Source organism: Danio aesculapii, chromosome 14 (genome assembly GCF_903798145.1).
Source record: "Danio aesculapii chromosome 14, fDanAes4.1, whole genome shotgun sequence".
Lineage (NCBI taxonomy): Eukaryota > Metazoa > Chordata > Actinopteri > Cypriniformes > Danionidae > Danio > Danio aesculapii.
In genome coordinates this window covers 4,643,547-4,670,413 of record NC_079448.1, presented here as the reverse complement: position 1 = coordinate 4,670,413, position 26,867 = coordinate 4,643,547, and the positions used below count along the sequence as shown (strand labels likewise).

Genomic DNA, 26,867 nt, shown 5'->3' with positions numbered 1-26,867 from the left:
ATGTTGAAGGTACAGTAAATCTCTCATCAGACTCATTATTACACTCTCATGTTCTCCAGAGATCACCGTGTAACTCAGATGAATCGTTTAAATATATAAAGGAATCTACTCACTGAATTTATTACTGAAGTCAAAATCATTTTTAATGTTCATAAGACTATTTTCAGATTGAACAAGTTTCTTAATGTATTTTGCCAACTGTTTGAGAAAAACCTTTTTGTTTGCAATGTTTTTTTTTACAAGCATTTCAAGCTGATGTTCAGCTGTGTAATCTCTCAGATACATTTTATTGAGAGATGTCTTGACTCAGACTCTGGTTACATGATGAGTGAAGAAAGTATCTGTCATGTGTCCCGCCCTCCAGCTCCTGTTGGCTCAGTGGAAGTGTCAATCATCTGCTCCTTCAATCAGATGAGATCAGTGTCCTGCTCCTCTGAGGGGGATCAGCTCCTCTATAGCTGGACTCTCAATGGAAATCCACTGATGGATGTAAACCGCAACATTCAGCTTGATGAAGGAACTGAAGGAGAAATCACCTGCACTGTGAAGAACCATGTCAGTAAAAGACAGAAGACTGTTAGCATAATAGGCTGTCATGGTGAGATTCCTGGATTCTTTCTTTCTGTTATAATTCTAGATTTATTTAATTAGAGTTATTATTTGTTGGTTTATTAGTTTTCTTTCAGCATGAGCTCAGCAGAAGTTTGATGTGTTTTAGGTCAATTATTGTAAAGAGAATAGTTATTTTGATGTAATGTTTTATTACAGGATCAATTATTGATTCTGTGACCTCTAGTTTGACCTCTCCAAAGACCAGCAGCCCACCAGCATTATGGGGTATGAGATTAACAGAGCAATACATGAATCAGGATGCTCAGGTTTTGAGTTTAATTGTTGTTTTCTGTGTTCAGTGTCTCAGAGCTCTATGCTGGTCATTTATTTGCTGGCTCTGTTCGCTCTGTTAGGAGGATTTCACATCTACATCAACACACAAGTCAGGTGAGAGACGATTCTGATCAGCGTTATTGATTTAACATGTATATAAAGTGTGAAGATGATGATAATGTGATGCTTTTAGGAAAGAAACCAGAAGATCAAAACCTGAGGATGAGGAGATTTAGAGAAGAACACCCAGCAGATCTCATCACATCTATAATAAAATGACTTCATGATGTCCAAGAGTTTCACCTGGAAACAGAGTTTATTTTCATATATTGAGTTTTTTTTCTTCTTTTACTTTAATCTGCTGGTTTTGATTGATTTTCCCATCATTATTGTGCCTAAACTGTTGCCTTTTTTCTTGATCTGTAACTCAGGTTAGAAATGTTTTGGGTTTTGCCGTTTTCTTCTTGTATTTGGGTTTTGTGATTTTTAATATTTTTAGCTAGATGTGTGCTTAAAGCTTTACAATCTTTTTGTCATTTTAGAATATTGCTAAACCCTATGGAAGCCCGTTCCTGCCACTGAATAAAAAAATTATAATAATTAATTGGAAAAAAAATTAAATAATAAAAAAAAACTTAAAAATAAAAATTGAGTCAGAATTCTGAGTTATTAAGATGCAATTCTGAGTTATAAAGTCAGAATTATGAGTAACTAAGTCAGAATTCTGAGTTATAAAGTCACAATTCTGAGTTATAAAGTCGCAATTCTGAGTTATAAAGCCGCAATTCTGAGTTATAAAGTCGCAATTCTGAGTTATAAAGTCGCAATTCTGAGTTATAAAGTCACAATTCTGAGTTATAAAGTCACAATTCTGAGTTATAAAGTCGCAATTCTGAGTTATAAAGTCACAATTCTGAGTTATAAAGTCGCAATTCTGAGGTATAAAGTCGCAATTCTGAGGTATAAAGTCGCAATTCTGAGGTATAAAGTCACAATTCTGAGTTATAAAGTCGCAATTCTGAGTTATAAGGTCAGAATTATGAGTAACTAAGTCAGAACTCTGAGTTATTAAGTCACAAGAGACTTTTCTGACTTCTGACTTTAACTATAAGAATTCTGACTTAATAACTCAGAATTTTGTATAATAAAAAAATTTCCAATAATTTTTGGCGGGAACGGGCTTCCATATAATACACACAGGATGTACAGCAATACTCAAATATCTTCACATATGAAAAAGTATTACAGGATTAAAATATTACAAAAGTTATTATTTTCTACATAATTATAAAAACCCTGCCTCCATGCCTTCTTCATCTCAGGGGGCTTTTTTCAGTTTATTCATGACAATTTGCATTTGTACAATGTTCTTATTATTAGCAGTATTATTTATTATATAATAATAATATAAGTAAATAATATATTATTATTTATTAGTTTTATTAAAAACAAGTTTTAATTTGTCCACCTGTCAGGTTTTGGAGACGTTTGCAGCAACATAGGGGCATAAGAACAGGATGTTTGAATATGACTTTTTTTGACCACACTTCATTATTATTGTTCATTTATTCGTTTGCTGGACATTATAACTGAATTTAGAGATAGTTTTAAAACAAATCTGCGCTTAACAAATCTTTGGACAGAAATGTAAAATATGGACCAATCGCTTGCTTTTTTAATGTCTAATCATTTTGTTTAAACCTGCCCCTTTTCCCAGCACGTACGACAGAATTTTGCTAGCTCAAACTCTATAGTGACCACAGCATAATCCTTCCCACTTACAGTTTTTCTCAATTGCTAAAACACTAAAACCCATTAGCTAAAGTTTTCAGGTGCCTGTCCTCATTTAGCTAATTGTGCAGTCTGTTGTCAATACCATAAACCATTTCACAGGTAAAAAACAATGTACAGATCTCAGACTTTTCAGCAAAACTCTAAACACATTCTCATTCTCAAAACACACACTCTAATGCACGTCATCCATACTGGTAAACACAAGTAGCAGCAATTAAATACAAATAGAGAAAAGACGTCATTGATTTAACACAACCCCTTAACACCGACGTCACGTTTTTTAAATGATGTGACACAACCAAGAAGCAAGCAGGTTGTTGAAGGTGGGAAGTAGAATGTCTAAACATGGAAACCATGTGGGAGGATGATGAGTGCAATGGGCAGTTTATGAACTTGCACCTCTCTCCACACTCACATTTCCAGAATCCGATTGAGAAGTTTTATGGAAAATGTATGATATAGACAACCCTACGCCAGAGCAGACCTGCTGCAAGTCATGGATTTAGGATGTGGTGATATGGGCGAGAAATCGTCATCGGTCGTCAAAATGTCAGGGCTGTATACGGCACACAAGCGTCTTCTTCCCCCATTGCTTTAGGAGAGACAATATTGCGCCTGACCCAGCCCAAATGCAAGAAGAAATACACTGATCGCATTTCTCCTTTCTAGTATTGTATACTGAACAGTGGTGTAGTCCTTGCTATACACACATATACTCAGTATGCCTACTTTTTCCAAAAGCTCTTTGGGTATTACAACTTCTGAGCATCAACTTGCGTATTCCCTCGGTATACTCACTTGTTTTTCTGATTAAACTTCCCTAATTTATATTTATTCATGTCCCCTTTAACTGTATACCAAGTGTGTTTTTTTAACTCTCATCTTAATTGGTTGCAACTTGCGCCATTCCCCGCCCCCTGACGACCACAGCAGCTTTGAGAGCACTATTAGCTAAACATAAATCATTAAATAGGATTAGACTACTAGCATCTCCCTTTAAAATGAACATATTTTTTAATTTTTAAATAGGGATAGTTTTCCCCAAAAATTAAAATGTACTCAACCTTCACTTGTTCCAAACCGGTTTGTCTTTTTTTCCTTCTGTTGAACACAGAAGAAGATATTTTGAAGAAAGCTGGAAACCTGTAACCATTGACTTACACTAACAAAGTATTTGCTTTTCCTTTCCTTTCATGGAAGTTAATAGTTACAGGTAACTGATGTAAAAAAAGGAATAACTAAATAAATATATATATATATATATATATATATATATATATATATATATATATATATATATATATATATATATATATATATATATATATAAATATATATATATATATAAATATATATAAATATATATATATATATATATATAAATATATATATATATATATATAAATATATATATATATATATATATATATATATATATATATATATATATATATATATATATATATATATAGCTAATGAATCAAAGAAACATTGACTTTCATTGTTTCTTTGCCTACTTTCATTTAAAATTTGGGTCAGGTGTAATAGTACACCACCTTTTTTTTGGGACTACCCCACTGATACTGAAGTACAGTGCATAGGCTGCATACTTTTCAATTCAATTCACCTTTATTTGTATAGCGCTTATACAATGTAGATTGTGTCAAAGCAGCTTCACATAGAAGGTCATAGTAAATAGGAACAGTGTAGTTCAGTTTGTAGTGTTTAAGTTTAGTTCAGTTTAGCTCAGTTCAGTGTGGTTTAATAATCACTACTGAGAGTCCAAACACTGAAGAGCAAATCCAATGATGCGCAGCTCTATAGATCCCAAACCATGCAAGCCAGTGGCGACAGCGGAGAGGGAAAAAAAACTTCACTAAATGGCGAAAGTGAAGAAAAAAAACCTTGAGAGAAACCTGACTCAGCTGGGCACGGCCATTTTAATTTCTCCGCTGGCCAAACGTCTTGCGCAGAGCTGCAGTCCAGTGGCGGAGGCTGGAGGCTGGAAGCTGGCCTCAGCGAAGTTCATACTGTACAATGAACAAATTGTCTGGCCCTGAACATTGAGATTAAAAATGTACGTTGTAAATGTATTTTGAACCTGGTGTTTTCTCTGTTTTGTGTTGTATTGTTTACTGACTGCTTGATAGTGAATGTCATTTTGATGGTTTATTATCTGAGAGCAGTGCTTGATTTTGAACACAGGTAAATCTCCTTTGAGGCAAAAGTTTCATTTTGCGAGAGAAGTCAGAGGTTTTGTTACAGTTTTTTTCAACTGCTTACACACAATCTTTTCTTGTCACACAATTTCTCCAAAACCAGAATCTATTTCTGTCTTGAACTAAATTTTTAAGTGAGGTTTATTTATAAACTAATTCCGAGAGGATCACGTGCTTATGATTTATCACAGCCGGTCTCGTATTAAGCTAATCAGTATCATCCAATCATATGAGCCATAAGCTGCAATAAATAACCACAGTTTTCAGTCCACTTTATCTTCGTTTGGAAGAAACCCCCCTTCCTCCCCATTCTCCTCCTTCATTATAGATCGGGCAGCATGGAGGCCCAGTGGTTAGCACTGTTAGCCCCACAGCAAGAACACTGCCAGCTCTGGTTCTTCCAGGTCGGTAGGCGTTTCTGTGAGGAGTCTGTATATTCTCCCCGTGTCCGCGTGGGTTTTCCCTGGGTTCTCCGGTTTCCTCTCAACATCCAAAGATATACATCATGCATAACAATCAAGCATTTGTCTAGCCCCCTTTTTTCCTCACGCGTTCCCTTAGCTACTGCAGATGGGGAGTTCTAAGATCCACCGAGCTCAGGCTCCCCTCTCGCTCTGCAAATGGGAGGAAGCCCTGGGCTCGAGGATCCCTTGAGCTCGGGGCTCTCTCCCGGGACAGCATGCCAAACAAGCTTTTGAAGAATCATCGGCTAAGTGTGAACTCTTGAATTACATAAAACACTTTTTTTTTCAAAACACTGCACACAATTCTCTATCAAAAACACAAGCATCTAACAGGAAGCCACTTGCTTTCCTTTTCCAAACACAACCAATCAAAGTGCTACACTTAATCACATGGTCACACACTCCTCATATGTGAAAACACTAGATTTTACAATGGCTATGATAGTTTTTTCAATACATTTAACAATTTTGCTAAACTCTTAATGCACCAACACACAATTGTCAAAACAGTTAATTTCATGCTCAAAATCACACATTGTAAACTAAACCCTAAAGCTGATGTTCAAAATACAGTAATAAACTAATACAATACATCATGTCTAACAAAACCCTGCAAACATGTTTCAAAAGCAAATAACTACCCAAAACAAGAACACATGTTCTCTTCCAACAGGAACATCTAGTCAATCAGAACACACTGATAATAAAAACACTATCATCAGCTGACATTACAGACACTGCATTATTTTATGTGTCAGCTCTGCCCTTATATTTTGGTTTGTTGGGTTTAATAAATGCATACATTTTGTTTCAATACTTATATTGAATATAATTATATAAATTATATTTTATTTCAAATTCAATACATAAATTAATGATCATCCAATAGTAGCTTTATAAAATGTACAGTTTATGTAAAAAAATAGAGGCAGAATTGCTGCAGTACAGACTTTATTTGCAGAAGGACATCACTGCGAGATATACAATCAGAAAAAGCACCGCAATTATAATAAAAAAACAAAACAAAGTAACCTCCTATTCTGCCCAGTCTTCTGCATTTGCTCGGTTTCTTCTCTGGCCCGGCACGGTAACTGTGACCCTTTGGCCTAATCTATTTCTCCTACGCCTTTCACCAAGTTGTGTGTAAAAGAAGTTCAAGCATTTTATTGGTGTAAACTGGATGCATTTTGTGTCAAAGCAACAAGAAATGTGTTAATTGCATAGCCTACAGAGACGGATGTTATGCTAACCGTGTTAAGAGTTTAGGAAACTTGTTAAATATGTTGAGAAATCCGTCATAGCTACTGTAAAAAACTGTATTTCTTACTAATCTGTAATCTTACTACTAATTTCTTTACTAATCACTAACCAATCACTGCTTTACTATAGTAGTCGCATGAAAATAGGTGTTCAAGTCCAAAAAAAAAACTGGTTTGCCACCCATTCACACTTTGTAGTTTTCTACCCACCCCCATATTCACCTTTACTAAGTGAAGTTTAGTTATAAACAAATTTCGAGAGGATCACGTGCTTATGATTGCTAGCGGCTGGATCCACATTATCCAATTCTCAATGCACCAATCAGACGACTCCTAAGCTACTACAAATACCCTGGGTTACGTACCACCGCTATCTTCGTTTTGAAGAATCCCCCCCTACTCCTCCTTCTTCCTAGATGGGTGACACGGTGGCCCAGTGCTTAGCACTGTTGCCTCACAGCAAGAATGTCTCTGGTTCTAGGCTTTACCAAACCAGCAGACATTTCTGTGCGGAGTTTGCATTTTCTCCCCGTGCTCACGTGGGTTTCCCCCGGGTTTCCCGGTTTCCTCCCACCGTCCAAAAAACATGCAACATAAGTTAATTGACTACTTCAAACCGGCACTATAGACATGCTCCTAGTAAATGGTTATCTCTCAAGAGCAATCACTAGCTGTTCATTGGTTATTACAGCGGGGGAGTTCTCGAGATCTACCTGAGCTCAAACTCCCCTCTCGCCTTGCAACGGGAGGGAGCCCCGGGCTCAAGGATCTTATGAGCTCAGGGCTCTCTCCCGGGACAGCATGCCAAACAAGCTTATAATTAATCATCAGCTAAGTGTGAACTCTTGAAATGCTAAATTCCTTTAGAAAAGAATAGAGACCTAAAGTGTTGTTAGGGAAGCAGACGGACAAACAAGGTGAGTAAATGATGATTGATGTTTTTTATCACAGCGGAGCAGAAAGGTATAATAATGGAAGTAAATGGAGTTCGGTAGAGCTGATAATCCTTCTTTGAAGTAGGATGGATGACAGACACTGAGGATGACCGTATGCACACACCAGAGGGCTTGCGGGGAAGACAGACTGACGATACACACAACTCTGATAGGACACCGGAAACACTGGAAGGAAACAGAGATCAGGTAAGTACAAGAGATGAGTCAAGTATAGCGTGACTACCAGGAGATGTTCACTATAAATCCGCTTCGTTGGAACGAGACCGGACAATGAGTGAAGTGAGGTGTGTGCTTATATAGTGAGTTGGAGTGATTGGCTGCAGCTGTGCGTGATTAGTACTCAGGTGAGGATGCTCATTGCGTGATACTGGTGGAAGAGCCTGGCCAATCCGTGACAAGTGTATGATTGCCTACCCCCACATGACGCTTCTACAATAATTGGACGCTTATTCTCCCTGAGACCCCCCACACACAAGTTCTTATCTGTATTCTGGACAATGTATCTTTGCTTTACATATATATATATATATATATTGCATTTTTACATGCAGTATGTTTGTTTTTTATGCTGTATACACCAATAATGTATGCTCTTATGAATATTTTTAGTTTTTTCGTGTGATTGGTGTTTACAGTGTACCTGACTCTCACTGTAGAACATTGTATTGAACTGTAGATATAAGCCTATGAAGAGCAAAGCGCTTTAGATTTAGAACAACAGTGTTGACATGCTATATCCAAAAGTGTTATATTATGAAAGACGTGTTTGCCATTTGATGCAAATGCTACATTCTGACTTGTGTTTATGGTATTTTGCAGTTCTAAGAATTGTGGGTAAGGTTTTGAATATAGGGGACACTGTTTTGAAAACGTGTGTACACAGTTGGAAAAACTGTATAAGTGCTAGAAGATGAGGTTTTGTGTTTAATGGTCTAAGAAAATGTAGCAAGGGTTCTGAAATTGTGTATTCGCAATAAACAAAAACTGCAATATTGTTTCTATTACAAAGTGTGTGCTTTTCAGAAAGTTCAACTATAATTCTTGCCTTTTCTTTCCTGTTTCCTCTTTGTTTAGTTGCGAACCCACAGGGTCTGCCGTTCCCCGTATGAGGAAACTTCCTCTTCTTTGGGTTAAATGCTCAGATATTTCCTCATGTGTCAGTGTGAGTCTCTCTGTCTGAGATCAGAACACACACACTCTCACTCATGCTCATGTGTTGATCTGAAAGTCTTCTCTTGTGGATGCTGGAGCTGAGGAACATCATGCTGGTGTTTGGGCTGCTGCTGCTGCAAACTGCTGCATGTGAGTCCACCTTCAGCTCAAACTCTGATCACTTACATTAGAAATGAAGAGAGGAAACACAAATATTTGTGCTGTAGAGTTATGTTAAGGGTATTCTGCGGTGATCTAATAATCGTCTTCAAAACTGTGGGATTTTTCAGATGTGTTTATTTTTTATGTTTGAGCTCAGAGCCTGAAAGTTTCGTAGTTTATTTTTAACTGAATCATCAGTTAGCGCTTTATTTGTTATCTTATTTTTAATCAATGCAAGAAAACAGGCTTTAAAATCAATGTTTAATTAGCATTTTAGAATTTTGATTCATTTTAGTAGTTTACATATGTGAGTTACTCTGAAATCAAATATGACTGTTCTTATTTCTGTGGTAGATTGCTGTATTTTGTTTAATAAATGATTCTGTACATCATCTTTAATGCTCTTAACTTACCCGTCATGACATATCTACTCCGACAACTTCATAATAGGTAGGAAAACATCACCTCTTCTGTTTTTTTAAGCAGACTTAAGTAAAACTGTGAATTCTGTCCATCACGTATCCTCTTTTTCATTTCAATTGTGAGGAGCAGATACACAAATGACACATTCTTAAGAAAATAAAACTGCAATATCTCGTCAACAATCTTACAGTTTTTTCCAACTGCTTACACACGTTTTCCAAACAGAGTCACTATTTTTCAAAACCCTACACACAATTCTTAAAACTGCACACACAAAATGCAAAAAAGCCTCCCACCTCCTTCAAAACGTAACACTGCGTTCAAAATGCCTGAAACACACGTCAGAATGAAGCATTTGCGTCTAATGGCAAACACGTCTTTCATAATAGTAAATGTTTGGGTACACCATGTAAACACTGTTGTTCTGAATCTAAAGCTCTTCGCTCTTTCATGAGCTTATATCTACAGTTCAATACAATGTTCTACAGTGAAAATAGTCTGCTGAGAGGAGTAGCAGCTACACTGTAAACACCAATCACATAATAAATGAATATATATTATGTGTAAAGCAAAAGTATGTCTTTTAGAATACAATAAAGCACACAATTGTGTGTGTGTGTGTGGGGGGGGGGGGGGGGGGGGGTCTCAGGGGGAAAAGTATCATCCATTACCTGGAGAAGTGTCATGCGGGCCACAGATTGGCCATCGTACACTTACCAACACCAGACTGAGAAGAATTACTCTATTCTTTATAGAGGAATTTAGGATTTAGAAAAGGTCAATATAGGGTAGGTACAAAACTACAGTTCAAGAGTTCACACTTAGCTGATGATTAATTATAAGCTTGTTTGGCATGCTGTCCCGGGAGAGAGCCCTGAGCTCATAAGATCCTCGAGCCCGGGGCTCCCTCCCGTTGCAAGGCGAGAGGGGAGTTTGAGCTCAGGTAGATCTCGAGAACTTCCCCGCTGTAATAACCAATGAACAGCCAGTGATTGCTCTTGAGAGATAACCATTTACTAGGAGCATGTCTATAGTGCCGGTTTGAAGTAGTCAATTAAATTCTGTTGCATGTTTTTTGGACGGTGGGAGGAAACTGGGAAACCCGGGGGAAACCCACATGAGCACGGGGAGAAAATGCAAACTCCGCACAGAAATGTCTGCTGGTTTGGTAAAGCCTAGAACCAGAGACATTCTTGCTGTGAGGCAACAGTGCTAAGCACTGGGCCACCGTGTCACCCATCTAGGAAGAAGGAGGAGTAGGGGTGGATGGGGGGATTCTTCAAAACGAAGATAGCGGTGGTACGTAACCCAGGGTATTTGTAGTAGTTTAGGAGTCGTCTGATTGGTGCATTGAGAATTGGATAATGCGGATCCAGCCGCTAGCAATCATAAGCACGTGATCCTCTCGAAATTTGTTTATAACTAAACTTCAGATTGTGAATAGGGTGGCAAATCAGTTTTTAGGGGTTTTTTTTGGGACCAGAACAGCCCGGTGTCACATCTCCTTTGACCTATTTATAGGCTTGCACTACAGTAAAGCAGTGATTGGTTAGTGATCAGTTATAGTTTTTCCCAATGGTTTACACACATTTTCTGAAAGCATGCCTCATATTGTCAGAACGCTACACAAATCAAAACACACACACACACACACACACACACACACACACACACACACACACACACACACACACATAAGGAAAACCCTTTTAATTCTCCTGCAAAATGAAACTTTTCATTCAAAACAATGTGATTTCTTCTCAAAATGGTATACTGTTTTTAAATGACACGCACAAACCATCGCATGAATAGACATTAATAAGAACAGTTGATGTGCTCAATGTAAAACACTCGGACCACTTCTTCTCCATTCATCATAATGACTTACTGTAAGCCTTTTTTAATTCAGTGTTACACCTACAGACAGTACACAGGTCTAAAGAAGTGCATTGTAAAATATTTCAGATTATAGTTTTATACAAAACACAAAAAATACACATACCAGAGGTATTTTACTGTATTTTCCACACAAAAACCGTGTACACAGTGTTCATCCCACCCAACACAAAGTTGCACATAATGTGGTCTACATACACTATCAACAGAAGTATTTACAGAATACAGTCAAATAAATAGTGTGGATTTCGGTCATACACTTTCCCAAAAATCCTCAATAGAATTGAGGAATGGAGAATATGGAGGGAGATAAACAACTAAAAACCATGGGTGGGCATTGAACCAGTCATACCCCATGATGAGCTCTGATTTCTAAGTGTGGCTTATTTATAAACTAAATTTGAGAGAATCATGTTATGATCAACACGGCTGGCTCCTCATTAGCTCCGTAACCTGACCCATTAGATGATTACGGAAGCATTATAAAAAACCAGAGTTTTTCACTCCAGTTATCTTAGTCTTGAAGCTTCCCCCCTTCCACCCCTACTTCCTCCCAGGTTTCCGTTAGGGCAACACGGTGGCCCAGTGGCTAGCACTGTTGCCTCACAGCAAGAACACCGCTGGTCTAACCTCTTATCGGGCTGGTTGGTGTTTCTGTGTGGAGTTTACATGTTCTCCCCGTGTTTGCGTGGGTTTCCCCCGGGTTCCCCGGTGTCCTCCCACCGTCCAAAAACAAACCATAGGCAATCGACTAAACCAAATTATCACCTAAAACAACTTTAGTTTACACTTCTCACACGGCGATAAGCAGGGGAGTTCTCAAGACCTACATGAGCTCGAACTCCCCTCTCGCCCTTCTAATGAGAGGGAGCCCTGGGCTCGAGAATAAACGGGATGCGGGACAGCATGCTAAATACGCTTTATTGATTATCAGCTAAGTGTGAACTCTTGAAATTGCAATTCTGTGTGACAGATGTTTACCTATGTGATGAGTTAGCAAAGTAGGGCAACTGACTTTACAATTGTGAATGACTCTGATGAATGATTGAATGATTTTCTGCATGAAAATTGTGCCAGATGCAGAGAACTGTGTGTAGTGTTTTAAAAAAAGTGTGTTTTAAACCTGCGATTTGAGTGTGAAGCAGAAATTGTACGTGTAGTTTAGCAGAATTGGTTTAGGAGGTTGGTGCATCAGTTACATGTTACAGTCGTTGTGTCTGAAGTACAAGTAATTGTGTGTAAACAACTAAGAAAAACTGTAAGAAATTAGTGTATCTTTCCACATTTGACGAGTGTGTGTGTGGCCCGGTGATTAAGTGTAGCACTTTGATTGGTTGTGTGTGGAAAAGGAAAGCAAGTTTTAGGTAGAGAATTGTGTGCAGTGTTTTGAAAAAAGTGATTTATTCAATTGAAAACTGAGTTCAAGCCTGAAAAATAGCTTCTGGTTTTGGAGATTTGAGGAGTAGTTTTGCATTTTGAATGAGAGGCTCCAGAAAGTGTGGGACAAGAAAAATAATATGTGTGAGCAGTTGGAAAAAAATTGTAAATGTTTATTCTCTGCTGAATTCTTTGAATGTTGTTTTTTAATTCATGAATTTTAATAGTTTATAATGAGAGATGTCCGTGTACCCCCACCCTCTCTCTCTTTCTTTGTGTGTGTGTGTGTGTGTGTGTGTGTGTGTGTGTGTGTTTGTGTGCGTGTGTGCGCGCGCGTGTGTGTGTGTGTGTGTGTGTGTGTGTGTGTGTGTGTGTGTGTGTGTGTGTGTGTGTGTGTGTGTGTGTGTGTGTGTGTGTGTGTTGTTCAGGTATGGAGCGGTTCTGCAATTTTACTCAGTCAGATGCCTGTTATGCAGCTCTGGGACACAAACTCAATCTGCTGATGGTGCTGAACGCTAGTAAATATGACCTGGTCATAAAAAAGAGAATGATCAACAACACAGACGGCACAGAAGATCCAGTTTTCAAAGTAAAATATGGCAACTTGACTAAGTATGCTCTCTATGACCCGTCTAAAATGACAGTCACTGATGGGACTCTGATAATAAACCCAGTGAAGAGAGAAGATTCAGGAAATTACACATTAGAACTCGATACAAAGCAAACTGGTGGTGCAGTAACACATAGATATCTTCAGGTGAATGTTGAAGGTACAGTAAATCTCTCATCAGACTCATTATTACACTCTCATGTTCTCCAGAGATCTGACTGTAACGCAGATAAATCAGTTTATTCTCTCTGACAGTTCCTCTTCATGTATCAAACAGTGAATACACCACATTTTCTTGTAAGAGTTTATTATTGAAGTATACTATAGAAGTATGATTTCTCCTGTGTTTGTCATGTGTCCCTCCCTCCAGCTCCCGTTAGCTCAGTGAAAGTGTCAATCATCTGCTCCTCTAATCAGATGAGGTCAGTGTCCTGCTCCTCTGAGGGGGATCAGCTCCTCTACAGCTGGACTCTCAATGGAAATCCACTGATGGATGGAAACAGCAGCATTCAGCTTGAAGAAGGAACTGAAGGAGAAATCACCTGCACTGTGAAGAACCACGTTAGCCAAGAAAACAAGACTGTTAGGATAAAAGACTGTCATGGTGAGCTTTTAATATGTAAATGTTCACCTGTTTGCTAAACAACAGCAACAGCAACAAGAGAAATGCAGAATAATTTCACAAGACCTGTCAAGAAGATCACAATTCACCCCCAAAATTAAAATAAATTATATTTAGCTTGAAGACAATCAAGAAACACATTTTTTTTTCAAAATAGTAAAAAAAACTTTGTTTCTTTGTTTGTTTTTGTAAAACACCAGATTTTTCTGTCACTTCAGTTATTTAAAATGACAAATTTGCATCCTTATTATTCCTGCAATGGCATAAAACATTCATGCTTCAAAGTTTAATGTAATATTGTTCTTTAAAATCTATATTTTTAAAAGTAACTTAGAATTAGATGCTGAAAATATCATTAAATTATACTTTTATAATTAAATTACCAAAGCTATACCGTCAGTAAAAGAATACTAGTCATTTTTCCATAATCAGCTTACATATTCAGTTTATTTGCACACTAAATTTGTGAGTGTTGTAAACTAAAACACAGCAAGCTGCTAAATTTGATACGAGTTTAGTCACTTAACTTCTATGATAGCAAATTTAACCATAAACAAAAGTAAAAATCTTTTAACTTTACAGAGACAAAGCCTACAAAATAACTAAGAATTATTTATGAATGGAACTTTATTCGTACAATGATGATGATGCCACAGTATACTGCGACAGCAAGTATACTGCCTATACAATGACAATCTGGTATATGCACATGGACTTTTTCAGACAGCCAGCCCAACGGCTTCCGGTAGACTGTCTTACATTACAAAATCGTCACGTTTAAGATCTGTTTTCTATAAAAAGTAAGTGATCTTCACAGCCTGATATATCCAATATAAAATGGGTCTTTGACCAGACAAGAAGTACTGTATTAACTTCCATACTCTACTGTATTTTTAACGGTAGGTTTCTGGCAACCACAGCTGCCAGTTTTTTACTGTGAATTTTACAATACTCTTAATTGTACCGTAAACTGAAGAACATCTCTACCGTATTTTTAACGGTAGATTTCTGGCAACCACAGCTGCCAGTTTTTTACCTTAAAATTTACAGTTCTCTTAATTATACCGTAAACTGAAAAACATCTTTACCGTATTTTTAACGGTAAATTTCTGCCAACCACAGCTGCCAGTTTTTTACCGTAAATTTTACGGGATTTTTTTTACAGTGTAGATATCCAATATAAAATGGGTCTTTGACCAGACAAGAAGTACTGTATTAACTTCCATACTCTACTGTATTTTTAACGGTAGGTTTCTGGCAACCACAGCTGCCAGTTTTTTACCGTAAAATGTACAGTTCTCTTAATTATACCGTAAACTGAAAAACATCTTTACCGTATTTTTAACGGTAGATTTCTGGCAACCACAGCTGCCAGTTTTTTACCGTAAAATTTACAGTTCTCTTAATTATACCGTAAACTGAAAAACATCTTTACCATATTTTTAACGGTAGATTTCTGGCAACCACAGCTGCCAGTTTTTTACCGTAAATTTGACAATTTTTTGCAACTGTAAACTGAAAAACATTCTACCGTATTTTTTATGGTAAATTTCTGGCAACCACAGCTGCCAGTTTTTTACCGTAAATTTTACGGGATTTTTTTTACAGTGTAGATATCCAATATAAAATGGGTCTTTGACCAGACAAGAATGAAGACATGACCAGACAAGACATGAAGACTTCCATATTTCCCTGCCATCTCTTTAAAATATTACATTTTATTTTACCTCAGTATTTTCAGTAGAGTTTCTGTGCTCACTGCTGCCACTGACAGCACTAGAGTTTACACGGTCTTTCATCTCGTTTTATGCATGAACATCTAAGTGAATGCTTAAGTTTATTTAACTGATTGTATTTTAAGTGAAGTTTAAATGTTAAACTAATTTCGAGAGGAGCATGTGCTCATGATTGACCCAGCTGGTCCACATTAGCTAATCATGATCCTCCAATCAAAGGATCCCAAGTAACTATATATATCCTCATTTCCTCTCTACAACTATCTTCGTCTGGAAGAAACCCCCCTCCTCCCCTTCTTCCACCTTTATCAAGAATGGGCGGCACGGTGGCCTAATGACTAGCACGTTTGCCTCACAGCAAGAATACCAATGGCGTTGGGTCTTCACTAGGCCATCTGGTATTTCTGTTCTGCTCTTTATTATTGATAAAATAAGCCTAAATCTTTTTCTAATGTCTTACTCTATGGAAGTTCACCATGGCCTCAGCAGCGGGGGAGTTTCAGATCGACCTGAGCTCAGTCTCCCCTCGTCCTGTGAAAGGAGGGAGCCCTGGGCTCGAGGATACCTTGAGCTCAGGGCTCTCTCCCGGGACAGCATGCCAAACAAGCTATGTATAAATCGTGAGCTAAGTGTGAACTCTTGAATTACATTCCGATGTCGATGCGGTTAAAGGAAAACCTTAATTTTAAATAGTCACGTAAACCTTTTACCGGAAGTTTAGCATTGGCTGAAAAACACTTTATAGCCCAAATATAGACAGAACGTATACAGTTATTGATAGATGATGTTGTTTAGTATCTGTTTAATAGTATACTAATGTTTCGTGATGTTATTTAAAAATAATATTTATAACATATTATACATTTATCAGTTATTTTGCATTTGAATTACAGTAATGAAAACTGAAAAAAAAAAAATCATAATTTTTTGCATTTTTCTTATCAGAAATGAGGTTTTGGAGGTTAAATGTCATCATGCAAAATGTTGTAATTCCCCTAAAACATGCAGTGAAACTTAGTGCTCAATATTACATATATACAATGCAAAAAAACGTCTTGTTAATCAACAGTTTCCATATTTTGAGATTCACGGGTGTTTTCTGATTGTTTACGGATGTGAATTGCATTATGGGATGCATTTTTTTGCTCTGTCGACTTTTGATGTTCATAATTCAGCTCTACAGTTTAACAAAGTGACTTTTGTTGACATTTTAGTAAATAATATAATGTATAAGAAATCATATATAGAGAAATAAGCCTGAAATAACAGAAAATGTACTTTCAGCTAATTACAAGGTTTTTGTAGTGTAATATACAACACCAACACAGACAAAATAGCACTCTAAACTATTAAAAATGTCAATAAAAGTGACTTTTTAAAACTTTCCAAGGTTAAAACTTGCTGGAAGAATGGTAAACGTCCCATAATGTAATTGAAAAGCATAAATAAATGGGAAAAAATAAATAAATAAAAACATAAATCTCACAATACTGCTAATTTACAGATATTTTTACAGTGTATTTTTTCATTTGGGGGTGAAATATGATCTGTACATGTACCTGATGGGTTTCCTTCTACAGTTCTCTCCTAATTGGCCACATTTTGTATGAAAATAAAAAAGTAACATTATTTTATTGCCATGTTTTGGGTTAATTGCTTCCGAGAGAGAGAAAGCATGCAGGTAATTTAGCAGTGATGTTTTATTGCAGGATCAACTACTGGCGCTGTGGCATCTAACGCGACCTCCAAAGACACAAAGACAAATGGTATGAATGTCTCAACGGTTGAAAATCCTACTCACACTCACAACATTGGAGTTCTTTACACATGTGAGTGTCGAGCTACAGCAAATACTGCAAAGCACAAATGAAAAGAGTAATATCTGTCATTGAGCTGCTCTCCAGGCTACATTACAGTGGTGTCGATTGTATTTACTTGCAGATTTATGTTCTTCAAATCTTGTTGCTGTTGCTTTTGGAATGATTAATAGAGACAGGCTTCGTTTTAATGACTGATTTAAATGTGTTTCTTTCTTTTGTAGTTGCGCAGTACTTATTGATCTCGTTGGGCTGTGTTGCGGTGATCCTGATTCTGATGTTCATCATCGTATATCACATTTACAGGAAGAAACAGCACAAGTCACCAACACCAGGTCAGCTCAGTTTGAATCTGTGGTAAACTATGAATATTAATGGCAGAGTATGTCATATTCATTTCCATTAAAATATTTAAAAATCACTAGAAGAATATTATATTGTTGACTTATGTGCTGGCATTATCCCAAATGTTTCGAAGAATGTTCAAATCCAGAGAATTAGGCAACTTTAAAGAGGTTTTAATTTCTGTGTTTTATTTGAATGTATGTTAAAATGTGTATTTTATTTTATTCCGTTTTTTATTGTGTAATAATAAGTGTACTTTACTCATCCATCAGCGTGATTTCTATAGGATGATGAAGACCACACTTCCCACAATTCCACACTCGAGCACGTAATCATCAAACTATAATGTGAATATGCGCACTCTAGTGGCTAAATTGATGATCAGTCTTTTTGCGTGATCGATTTGTGTAATAATAGTACACAGAAACATCTGGTTAAATTACTTTCGATGTTCTACAATATTTGTTTAACAAATTTTATGAAAACTGTAACATATGTGCATGTTAAAACTATAAAACAGAACAAAGTATCTGGGCATAATAGGAGTTGAGCGGAAATAAAATCTATAATTTCATTAGTTAATGCATACAATCAGTTTTCTAAAGTGCTTTCAATTGTTCTGCTCTGAAAAAAATAAATAAATAAATTACTTACTTTAAAGAAGTGATCAAATCCGTGGCCTTAAAAGCAACAAGTTGATTTTACTTTTAAAAATAGTCAGTTAACCCATTGACTTAGCTTAACTTTTATATTTATCAACATAGTTTGTTTACCTAATATTTACAAGGCAACGAGTTTACTCTCTTTTTTAAGTAAAGTCAACCTTTTAACAGTGTGGGAGGCTACTTTTAATAAGATTTATATTTGTTCTAAATTCTAAATGCGAAAATGCATCTAAATACCTGGTGCGAACAGGGCCTTTGAGACTTGCATGTCACTTGAGCAGAACCGGCCTGATCTCACGAGAAAACGTAAGTATTTTACGTTTTGACAGTTTAGTGGCTAATTCGTACGAATTCGTACGAGTTCAGTCGTACAAAATGGTACGATTTTAAAAAGGAGGCGTGGCACCTAACCCCGCCCCTAAACCCAACCGTCATTGGAGGATGAGCAAATCGTACTAAATTGTACGAATTAGATCGTACGAATTCGTACGAATTAGCCACTAAATCAAAAAGTTACGAATTGCCGTGAGATTGTGTTTGCAGAACAAATGAATATTTTAATCATTCATGTAACTGGAAAATGGCGACACGGTGGAAGAAGGTCGCTGGTTCGAGTCCCAGCTGAGCCAGTTGGCATTTTGTGTGGAGTTTGTATGTTCTCCCCGTGTTGGCGTGGGTTTCCTCCGGGTGCTATACCAGCGAGCGAATTTCTTTGCTCAGGTGCCGGTTTCCGGTCTCATGGACAAAACTGCTTGTAAGCTCTCAATATATGCTGCTCGCGCGCAAAACTTCGCACACGCACTTAAAACATTGGCTGCTCTCATGCGAATGATCTGCTCTCGCTCCATCAGATGATGCAGACTCACAATTTGTGCCTTATGTTTCCTCTTCCTTTCGTGCTTTTGCTCTCCAGAGATCCTCTTGTTCAACTGGTTATCCCAATAATGTTGATGTGGTTTATATATTGAAATATAAAGACGATAGTGATAAGAAAAAAAGCAGCAGAAATTAAGTTTCTCTCGGTCAGTGGATTAATTTAGTCTTTTTAGAGGCATATAGGCCTAGATCTCTCTTTAATCTGTTTTCTTTATAAGCGGTTTAGCAATGTTTAGCCTCATTCATTCATTTTCTTTTCGGCTTAGTCCCTTTATTAATCCGGGGTCACCACAGCGGAATGAACTGCCAACTTATCCAGCACGTGTTTTATGCAGCGGATGCCCTTCCAGCTGCAACCCATATCTGGGAAACATCCATACACACTAACTCACACTCTACGGACAATTTAGCCAACCCAATTCACCTGTACCGCATGTATTTGTCCTGTGGGGGAAACCGGAGCACCCGGAGGAAACCCACGCGAACGCAGGGAGAACATGCAAACTCCACACAGAAACGCCAACTGACCCAGCCGAGGCTCGAACCAGCAACCTTCTTGCTGTGAGGCGACAGCACTACCTACTACGCCACTGCGTCGCCAATGTTTAGCCTATATGATCATTTCTATTGCCTAAAATGACTGAGGTTGAAGGGTTGGTCCTTGCACTTTTTATTGAGAAAGCTGTTCATCATGCTCACTTTGTGCATGACAGTTTTGTGTTGTAAGCCACTTGAATTTAAAGTGAATAAAATCATGGAAACAATAAGAAAAGAAAAGAAATCTGCATCCTGTCATGGCATTGGAGTTTACATACAGGCTTGTTGTGTCTAATATGAATATAACCAAGCTATTCACAGATATTGCCAGATAATCACTTTACCTCGACCATACTCTAAACAGACTTAGATCATTTGTGAATCTGACTGTCATCCTTACTTGCATTGTCTTGAGCCTTCACAATGCCAATTAGATACTATATTGTTAGTAGCCTGGATAGGTCACAGTCATTCTGCTACATCATATCGCTTTCTACTGGATGTAAAACGCTCTGCAGTACATGTTGTCATTTTAGAATGTTAAGCTCTAATTCTGTAGTTATTTTTGGTGAAGTTAACTAAAAAGTAATATCAGAGTAATGTAACATATTACAATTCTGAGACAGTAATATTGTAAGGTAAGTGATTACTTTTAAATAACAGTAACAAGTAATCTGTAATGTATTACAGTTTGGAAGTAACTTGCACACTGTAAGGGACTAAGCTGAAGAAAAATGAATGAAACTGGGAAAATGTTCATCACGTTAGGTGCAAGAAGGTTTACACCTGTGTAATAAAACCCCAAAATGCTTGGTGTTCTTTTGTGTAATTTTATTAAACTTTTAACTGTGATAAAACACATACAAGTAGTTTTACAGACAACAAAAAGAAACTTGAACTAAATAATCTAAATTAAATGAGTGTCCTTAATTCTAAAGCAGATTTATAAAAAACAATATCCTCAAATATCTCAAATATCCTAATTGGATTATGACATAATCTTGGCTTAGCCTAAGCATTGTTTGTGAAACCAGACCATGACAACTCGATTATCTTGTTAACCAATTAGTTAAATGCAACAACAACAACAGCAACAACAAAAAAGACCATGGACAGAGAATAATATGTTTTATATGATCAATAATTATACCAACATATGTTTTTATTATACTTTAAATAATGTTAATTTAAATTAGCTTAACCATGTTTCTGCTAAATGTTTTTAATTTACAAGTGTCAACTTATGTGTTTAAGTCCATTTAGTCAGCCTAATTGAATAACTGTTTGGTGTTTACCTGTTGCTAATATCTCTCATGTTTTCTCAGCACCTCCTTCTGGAGACGTGGAGCTCATTTACACTCACATCTCTCATCAAAAACCCAACAAGCAAGGTCCAGGGAGGAAAAAAGGTAAGGAATGCTAATCTACAGTTCAGAGAAACCCTAAGATCTTCATATGTAAATGACATGTAAAATGGTATTCAAAGTCTCATGAGTAACGTTTAGTATTGAATAAAGCACATAATCAGTACCTGAGGTGATCGTTGTCATAGTGGTTTATGCTGTTGTTTGGCATCGAGAAATACAAATCGTCTCTAAAAAATGAAATTGCAGATGATTTTTTGGACAAAAACATATTTTAACATGGAAAATATACATAATATAGCATGTTGCTGCTTGTAGCTAGGAAATGGTGTAGGCTCTATATTCAGTCAAGCTCGCTTCTGTTGGTGTCGTCAATTTGGCAACCTGTATACAAAAAGTGTTTTGAATTTGCATTGCAATACCCAGTTCAACCACTGGGTGTCAATCGTACATCAGAATCAGAATCAGAATCAGAATCAGAATCAGTTTTATTGCCAAGTGTGCTTCACACACACAAGGAATTTGTTTTGGCTACAGAAGCTTCCAGTGTACATAAAGTGACAAGTGACAACACAAAATAAATCTGAAAAAATAAAATAATAATAATAATAAAAATGATAAACATTAAACAGACGCGGTTAGTGAAGAAACCTGGATGTTGAGTTGTATGTACAGATTGTTATAAATATACAAGTTATAAGGTGCTGTGTACAAGTGCGAATGTAGAAAGTATTGCATTGTATATTGATATAAGGTGCTGTGTACAAGTGCGTATGAGAAAGTATTGCACATATTTATTGCACAGTAGGGGAATATTTAACTGTTCATAAGGTAGACAGCCTGAGGAAAGAAACTTTTCCTGTGTCTGGCTGTTTTTGTGCTCGGTGCTCTGAAGCGCCGACCAGACGGTAACAGTTGGAACAGGTAGTGTGCTGGGTGTGAGGCGTCCAGAGTGATTTTGCGAGCCCTTTTACTCACTCTGGAAGAGTACAGTTCTTGAAGTGTAGGAAGGGTTGTGCCAGTGATTCGTTCAGCAGTCCGGACTATTCGCTGTAGTCTACGGAGGTCGGTTTTGGCAGCTGAGCCGAACCAGACGGTGATTGAAGTGCAGAGGATGGATTGGATGACAGCTGAGTAGAACTGTACGAGCAGCTCCTGTGGCAGGTTGAACTTCCTCAGCTGACGAAGGAAGTACAGTCTCTGCTGGGCTTTCTTCACAATAGAGTCTATATGAGTGTCCCACTTCAGATCCTGAGAGATGGTGGTGCCCAGGAACCTGAATGACTCTACTGCAGCCACAGTGCTGTTCATGATGGTGAGTGGGGGGAGTGCAGGGGGGTTTCTCCTGAAGTCCACTATCATCTCCACTGTTTTTAGCATGTTCAGCTCCAGGTTGTTGTATCTGCACCATAACGCCAGCCGCTCCACCTCCTGTCTGTATGCAGACTCGTCACCGTTCTGGATGAGGCCGATACTGCACCTTTAATACCCGATTCACACGGGGCTTCAGCATCAACGCTTGACAGAAGGCATGTTTGAAGTTAGGGCTGACGCGATCATCTTAGCAGCATCAGCCAATGAAATTAGCCTGCAATCGGCTACTGTCTGGCCTGGGGTATTTACATAAAGCGATCTGATTGGCTGACACTTCCATTGACGCTTGAAAAGTTGAGAAATTCCCAACTTCTAGGAAGCAGCGTGGACAGATCCACAATTCAGTTTGGCAATGATTGACGTCACCCATTACTCAAAGTAGACCTTTCAAAAGTACTCAAGAGTAGGTTTTTAAAGTGCTTTCAGATGTTCTTGATCAACACGTAGATCCTGACCCAGTGCTTATTATATTAGGACATTCTGATTATACATATTCATTGAGCAGTGCACAACAGAAATTCCTTACATGTTGTTTGATAACAGCTAAAAACTGCTATTATTGTACTGGAAAAATGTTAATCCTGCAACTGCAAAACTATGGCTTGAAGAATTGACATCTACTCTGCACTTGGAACGAAGCAGATATATTTTAAAAGGCAACATTGGACAATTTCAGAAGATTTGGGGCCCTTTCTTTTGTCACTTCATGGGGAATTCTTCTCCCCAAAGCAATGTGTTGTAACTTAAAAGTTGTTTTGATTTTCACTGTATTGGATACTTACAGGCTGGGCTTGGGGTGTTTGTTTTTGTTTTGTTTTTGTTTGTTTATATGTTTATGCATATCAGAAAACTAATCCTGGAATCTGTAATTATTGTAAGTTTATTCAATGACCAAATAAAAAACTTATTTGACAAAAGTACTAGGATTGGGTATCGTTTAGGGTTATTTCGATACCGGTGCTAAATCGATACTTTTAAAATGATACCGGTATCAAAACGGTGTTTGAACCGATACTTTTGAGCCACAAAAATATGATGGATGACTCTAAAAAAATATTTATTTTTACAAAATCTTTAAAAAATTATTTTAATAGAACAATATAATTAGAGTTTAAAGTAAACATTCATATTTTATATATTTGAATTACATTAATATATTTCCTTTGATCATTTGTTGGTTAGCATGAACATAAGATTTGCATTATGAAATAACATTAGCTTACTGCTAACCCGTGGAAAGGCTGTCATCAAAATACTGAACTCCTTTATCTAGGGTTTGGGCTTGTGACTATGTTCACATGGTTATCAGTAATCTAATGATTTGCCTTAATCTGAATAAGACAGTAATATTATCAAGGTGTTTACATGAGTTGCACGTTACATGTTATAGTTACATGTTATAGTACATTGATCGATTAACGTCATTGCGTCACTACGCTATCCATGTTTCCTCCAGATGTTTCCCTTTCAGAGCTCTCGCTCACCGAATGTGCTGTACTGTGTGCGTTGCGTGTGTCCATTCCCTAAGCAACAAGAACAAGCGCCTGACATTGCCTGTCCGGATTCCTCAAAGTGTTTTGAATTAAATGTTTAGAGATGGTGTGACAACGCGTACCTTTGTGTGCCTTTGATGCACCCCTTGATGCTTCTTACATCCTTGTCACAGCACCAGTGGTATCGATACATACCGGTTACAAAGGTACCGGTGCTATAATGGCACCGGGTTTCAGTACACAACCCTAAAAAGTACTCAAGAGTAGAGAGTATTACACTATAAAATGCTGATGTATTTACATATAGTTTGTGGATGTGTGTAAACGTAACATTCTGTAGTGCATTTAGTTATTGCCCAGCAGGTACACAACATCATAAGATGTTAATATTAGGTTAGATTTAGGTTGTGATGTCAGGTGACCAAAATTCAACTGTTTTAATGTCCAATAATGACGTGAATTGACGTTGATATTTGGTTGATTTTACCTTGAAAGTGTTAGAAAGTGACCAAAATACAGCGTCGTACCAACATCTTAAACCAACGTCATATTGACGTCAAATACTGACATTTATTCATCAGGTATAGCAAGCAAAATCCAACGTCTGATAGACGTCATAGCAGTAACATCAATACAACGTCAAGTGGTAACATCATTAGACGTTGATATTGGATTGATTTTAGGTTGGACATAGACATCGGCCTGATGTTGGGTTCTGATGTCAACCCAATTTTCATTTCCATGTAACGTCCCCACGACGTTGGGGTACAACGTCAATCTGACGTCTTGTGCCTGCTCTGTGTTTAGACCATTTCGGTCATCATACAGTAAACATTTGTCATCTTCTTATCAGTGACATGCATCTAAACACTCTCTCGGTCAATGTGTGTAAAGATTTTGGACATCTTCTTGGACACTTTTAATGCTTCCTAACAGTTTGCTGCAATTATAAATCGCCCATGTCTTGAGGTATATGAGGCAGTTTACCTTCTATGTGCGATTTGATTGGACAGGAATCACAGGACTGATTTTTCTAATCCCCATTGACAAGACAAAATAAAATAGTGACTGCAGGTTGAAGGAAAGTAGTGGAGTAAAAGTACAGATAGTGCAGTAAAAATGTAGAATAAATGTACACATTTAAAAAAACAACTTGGTAAATTACAATTCCTGAGCAAAAACTACTCAATTACAGTCATTTGAGTATTTGTAATTAGTTACTTTACACCACTGGTCATTATACTGTTCAAGTCAGCTTTAAAATAATATTGAAAATTATCAGTTGTCGTTCGCCACTTGTGGTTTGCCGTTTTCTGCATTGCTAACAGTGTTCACCATCAGTCATCGTTTCTCCTTTTCTGTCTGCAGAAACGTCTCCAGATGATGATGTGGAATATTCTGCGGTCAGAGTTCACGAAAAGAAGAAGAACAAGCCGGAGGAAGAGATTCAGTATGGAGAGGTGACGTTCAGCCACAAACACTCACGCACTCAAAAACAGCAGCAGCAGCAGCCGGCGGAGGAGTGTGTTTACTCAGACATACATAGAAGCTAGAAGAGTCTGAGAAACACACACACACACTCTGCTCAGTCAGATTTACAGTCCACAAACATGTGCATTAAGAGCATGTGTATATTATGATGCTTTATTTCAGTGTGTTAATAAGGATGTTGATATTGTGCGGCATGTTATACTGAAAATTGATTCATTGGATTTACGATTTTTTTTAAGGTAAATGGTTGCAAACAGGGTGGCTCAGTGGTTAGCACTGTGGTCTCACAGCAAAAAGGTCGCTGGTTTAATCCAGACTGGACAGTTGGTGTGGGTTTCCTCCAGGTGCTCCATTTTCCCCCACAGTCCAAACACAAGCACCATACTGTAGGTCAATTGAATAATCTAATTTACTCATGGTGTATAATTGTGTGTGTGTGTGAATGAGTGTGTATGGGTGATTCCCAGTACTGGGTTGCGGCTGGAAGGGCATCAGCTGTGTAAAGAATATTGCAGAATAGTTGGCGGTTCATTCTGCTGTGGCGACCCCTGATAAATAAGGGAATAAGCCAAAGGAAAGTGAAATGAATTTAAATGGGCTGAATTTAAACAAACTAAATTTGAGCTGAGCATTACTATAGTAAGTTTGTTTAAATTCAGCCCGTATAAATAGTTTGCAACGCCTTACCTTAAGAAAAGAGTAAACTCAGTGAATCATTTTCTTTTCAGTGAATGAACAGAATTGTACAGAGAAATGATATTTTGATAGGTACAGAGACGCTTTCTGAGTCTGAACACACACACACATACACACACACTTCTGCTCGGTCAGATTTACAGTCCACCACACGTTTACTCGCAGGTACATAGAAGCTAGAAGAGTCTGTGAGACACACACACACACACACTCAGTCAGATTTACAGTTCACAAACGTGCATTCAGAGCATGTGTAAATCATGATGTTGTATTTCAGTATGTTATTGATCATGTTGATATTGTGTGGCATGTTATAAACATAGAATTGTACATAGAGTTGACATTTGTATGCTATTCGCCTGGGCTTTCTTGTTGTAATATTAAATTCAAAAAGATTTGCTGTGTTTTTGTGGAAAATAAAAATAGAAAACAGAGAGTGTTTGAAATTATTATTATTATTATTATTATTATTATTATTATTATTATTGTTGTTATTATTATTTTATTTTATTATTATTATTATTATTATTATTATTATTATTATTATTATTATTATTATTATTATCATTATTATTATTATTATTATTATTATTATTATTATTAATTTATTATTATTATTATTATTATTATTATTATTATTATTATTATTATTAT

At 37.1% G+C, this 26,867-nt stretch overlaps 2 protein-coding genes across 4 annotated transcripts; both read left to right on the top strand.

The window, feature by feature from the left end:
• Positions 1-380: 380 nt before the first annotated feature.
• Positions 381-1,193, top strand: LOC130241261 (uncharacterized). The gene is made up of 4 exons (XM_056472980.1): positions 381-598; positions 769-837; positions 912-999; positions 1,079-1,193. The coding sequence occupies exons 1-4, from the start codon at positions 412-414 to the stop codon at positions 1,119-1,121; spliced, it is 387 nt and encodes a 128-aa protein (XP_056328955.1). The 5' UTR covers positions 381-411; the 3' UTR covers positions 1,122-1,193.
• A 7,556-nt stretch (positions 1,194-8,749) lies between these two features.
• On the top strand, positions 8,750-26,638 carry LOC130241098 (uncharacterized). Of its 3 annotated transcripts, none has more exons than XM_056472824.1 (7): positions 8,750-8,879; positions 13,016-13,357; positions 13,568-13,801; positions 17,265-17,321; positions 17,597-17,707; positions 21,121-21,204; positions 25,395-26,638. In XM_056472824.1, exons 1-7 carry the CDS (start codon positions 8,819-8,821, stop codon positions 25,577-25,579), a joined length of 1,074 nt encoding a protein of 357 aa, XP_056328799.1. In that variant the 5' UTR covers positions 8,750-8,818; the 3' UTR covers positions 25,580-26,638. The 3 variants fall into 3 exon arrangements, with proteins under 3 accessions (XP_056328799.1, XP_056328798.1, XP_056328801.1); XM_056472823.1 differs by having other exon boundaries at positions 17,265-17,384; XM_056472826.1 differs by lacking the exon at positions 17,265-17,321.
• Positions 26,639-26,867: the final 229 nt, after the last annotated feature.

Excerpts from the sequence above, each read along its gene's own strand:
- LOC130241261 (XM_056472980.1), top strand. The coding sequence starts at position 412 with ATGAGATCAGTGTCCTGCTCCTCTGAGGGGGATCAGCTCCTCTATAGC. Across the intron at positions 599-768 it reads TAGCATAATAGGCTGTCATG|GATCAATTATTGATTCTGTG; the intron begins GTGAGATTCCTG and ends GTTTTATTACAG. Across the intron at positions 838-911 it reads CAGCCCACCAGCATTATGGG|TGTCTCAGAGCTCTATGCTG; the intron begins GTATGAGATTAA and ends TTCTGTGTTCAG.
- LOC130241098 (XM_056472823.1), top strand. The coding sequence starts at position 8,819 with ATGCTGGAGCTGAGGAACATCATGCTGGTGTTTGGGCTGCTGCTGCTG. Across the intron at positions 8,880-13,015 it reads GCTGCTGCAAACTGCTGCAT|GTATGGAGCGGTTCTGCAAT; the intron begins GTGAGTCCACCT and ends TGTGTTGTTCAG. Across the intron at positions 21,205-25,394 it reads AGGTCCAGGGAGGAAAAAAG|AAACGTCTCCAGATGATGAT; the intron begins GTAAGGAATGCT and ends TTCTGTCTGCAG.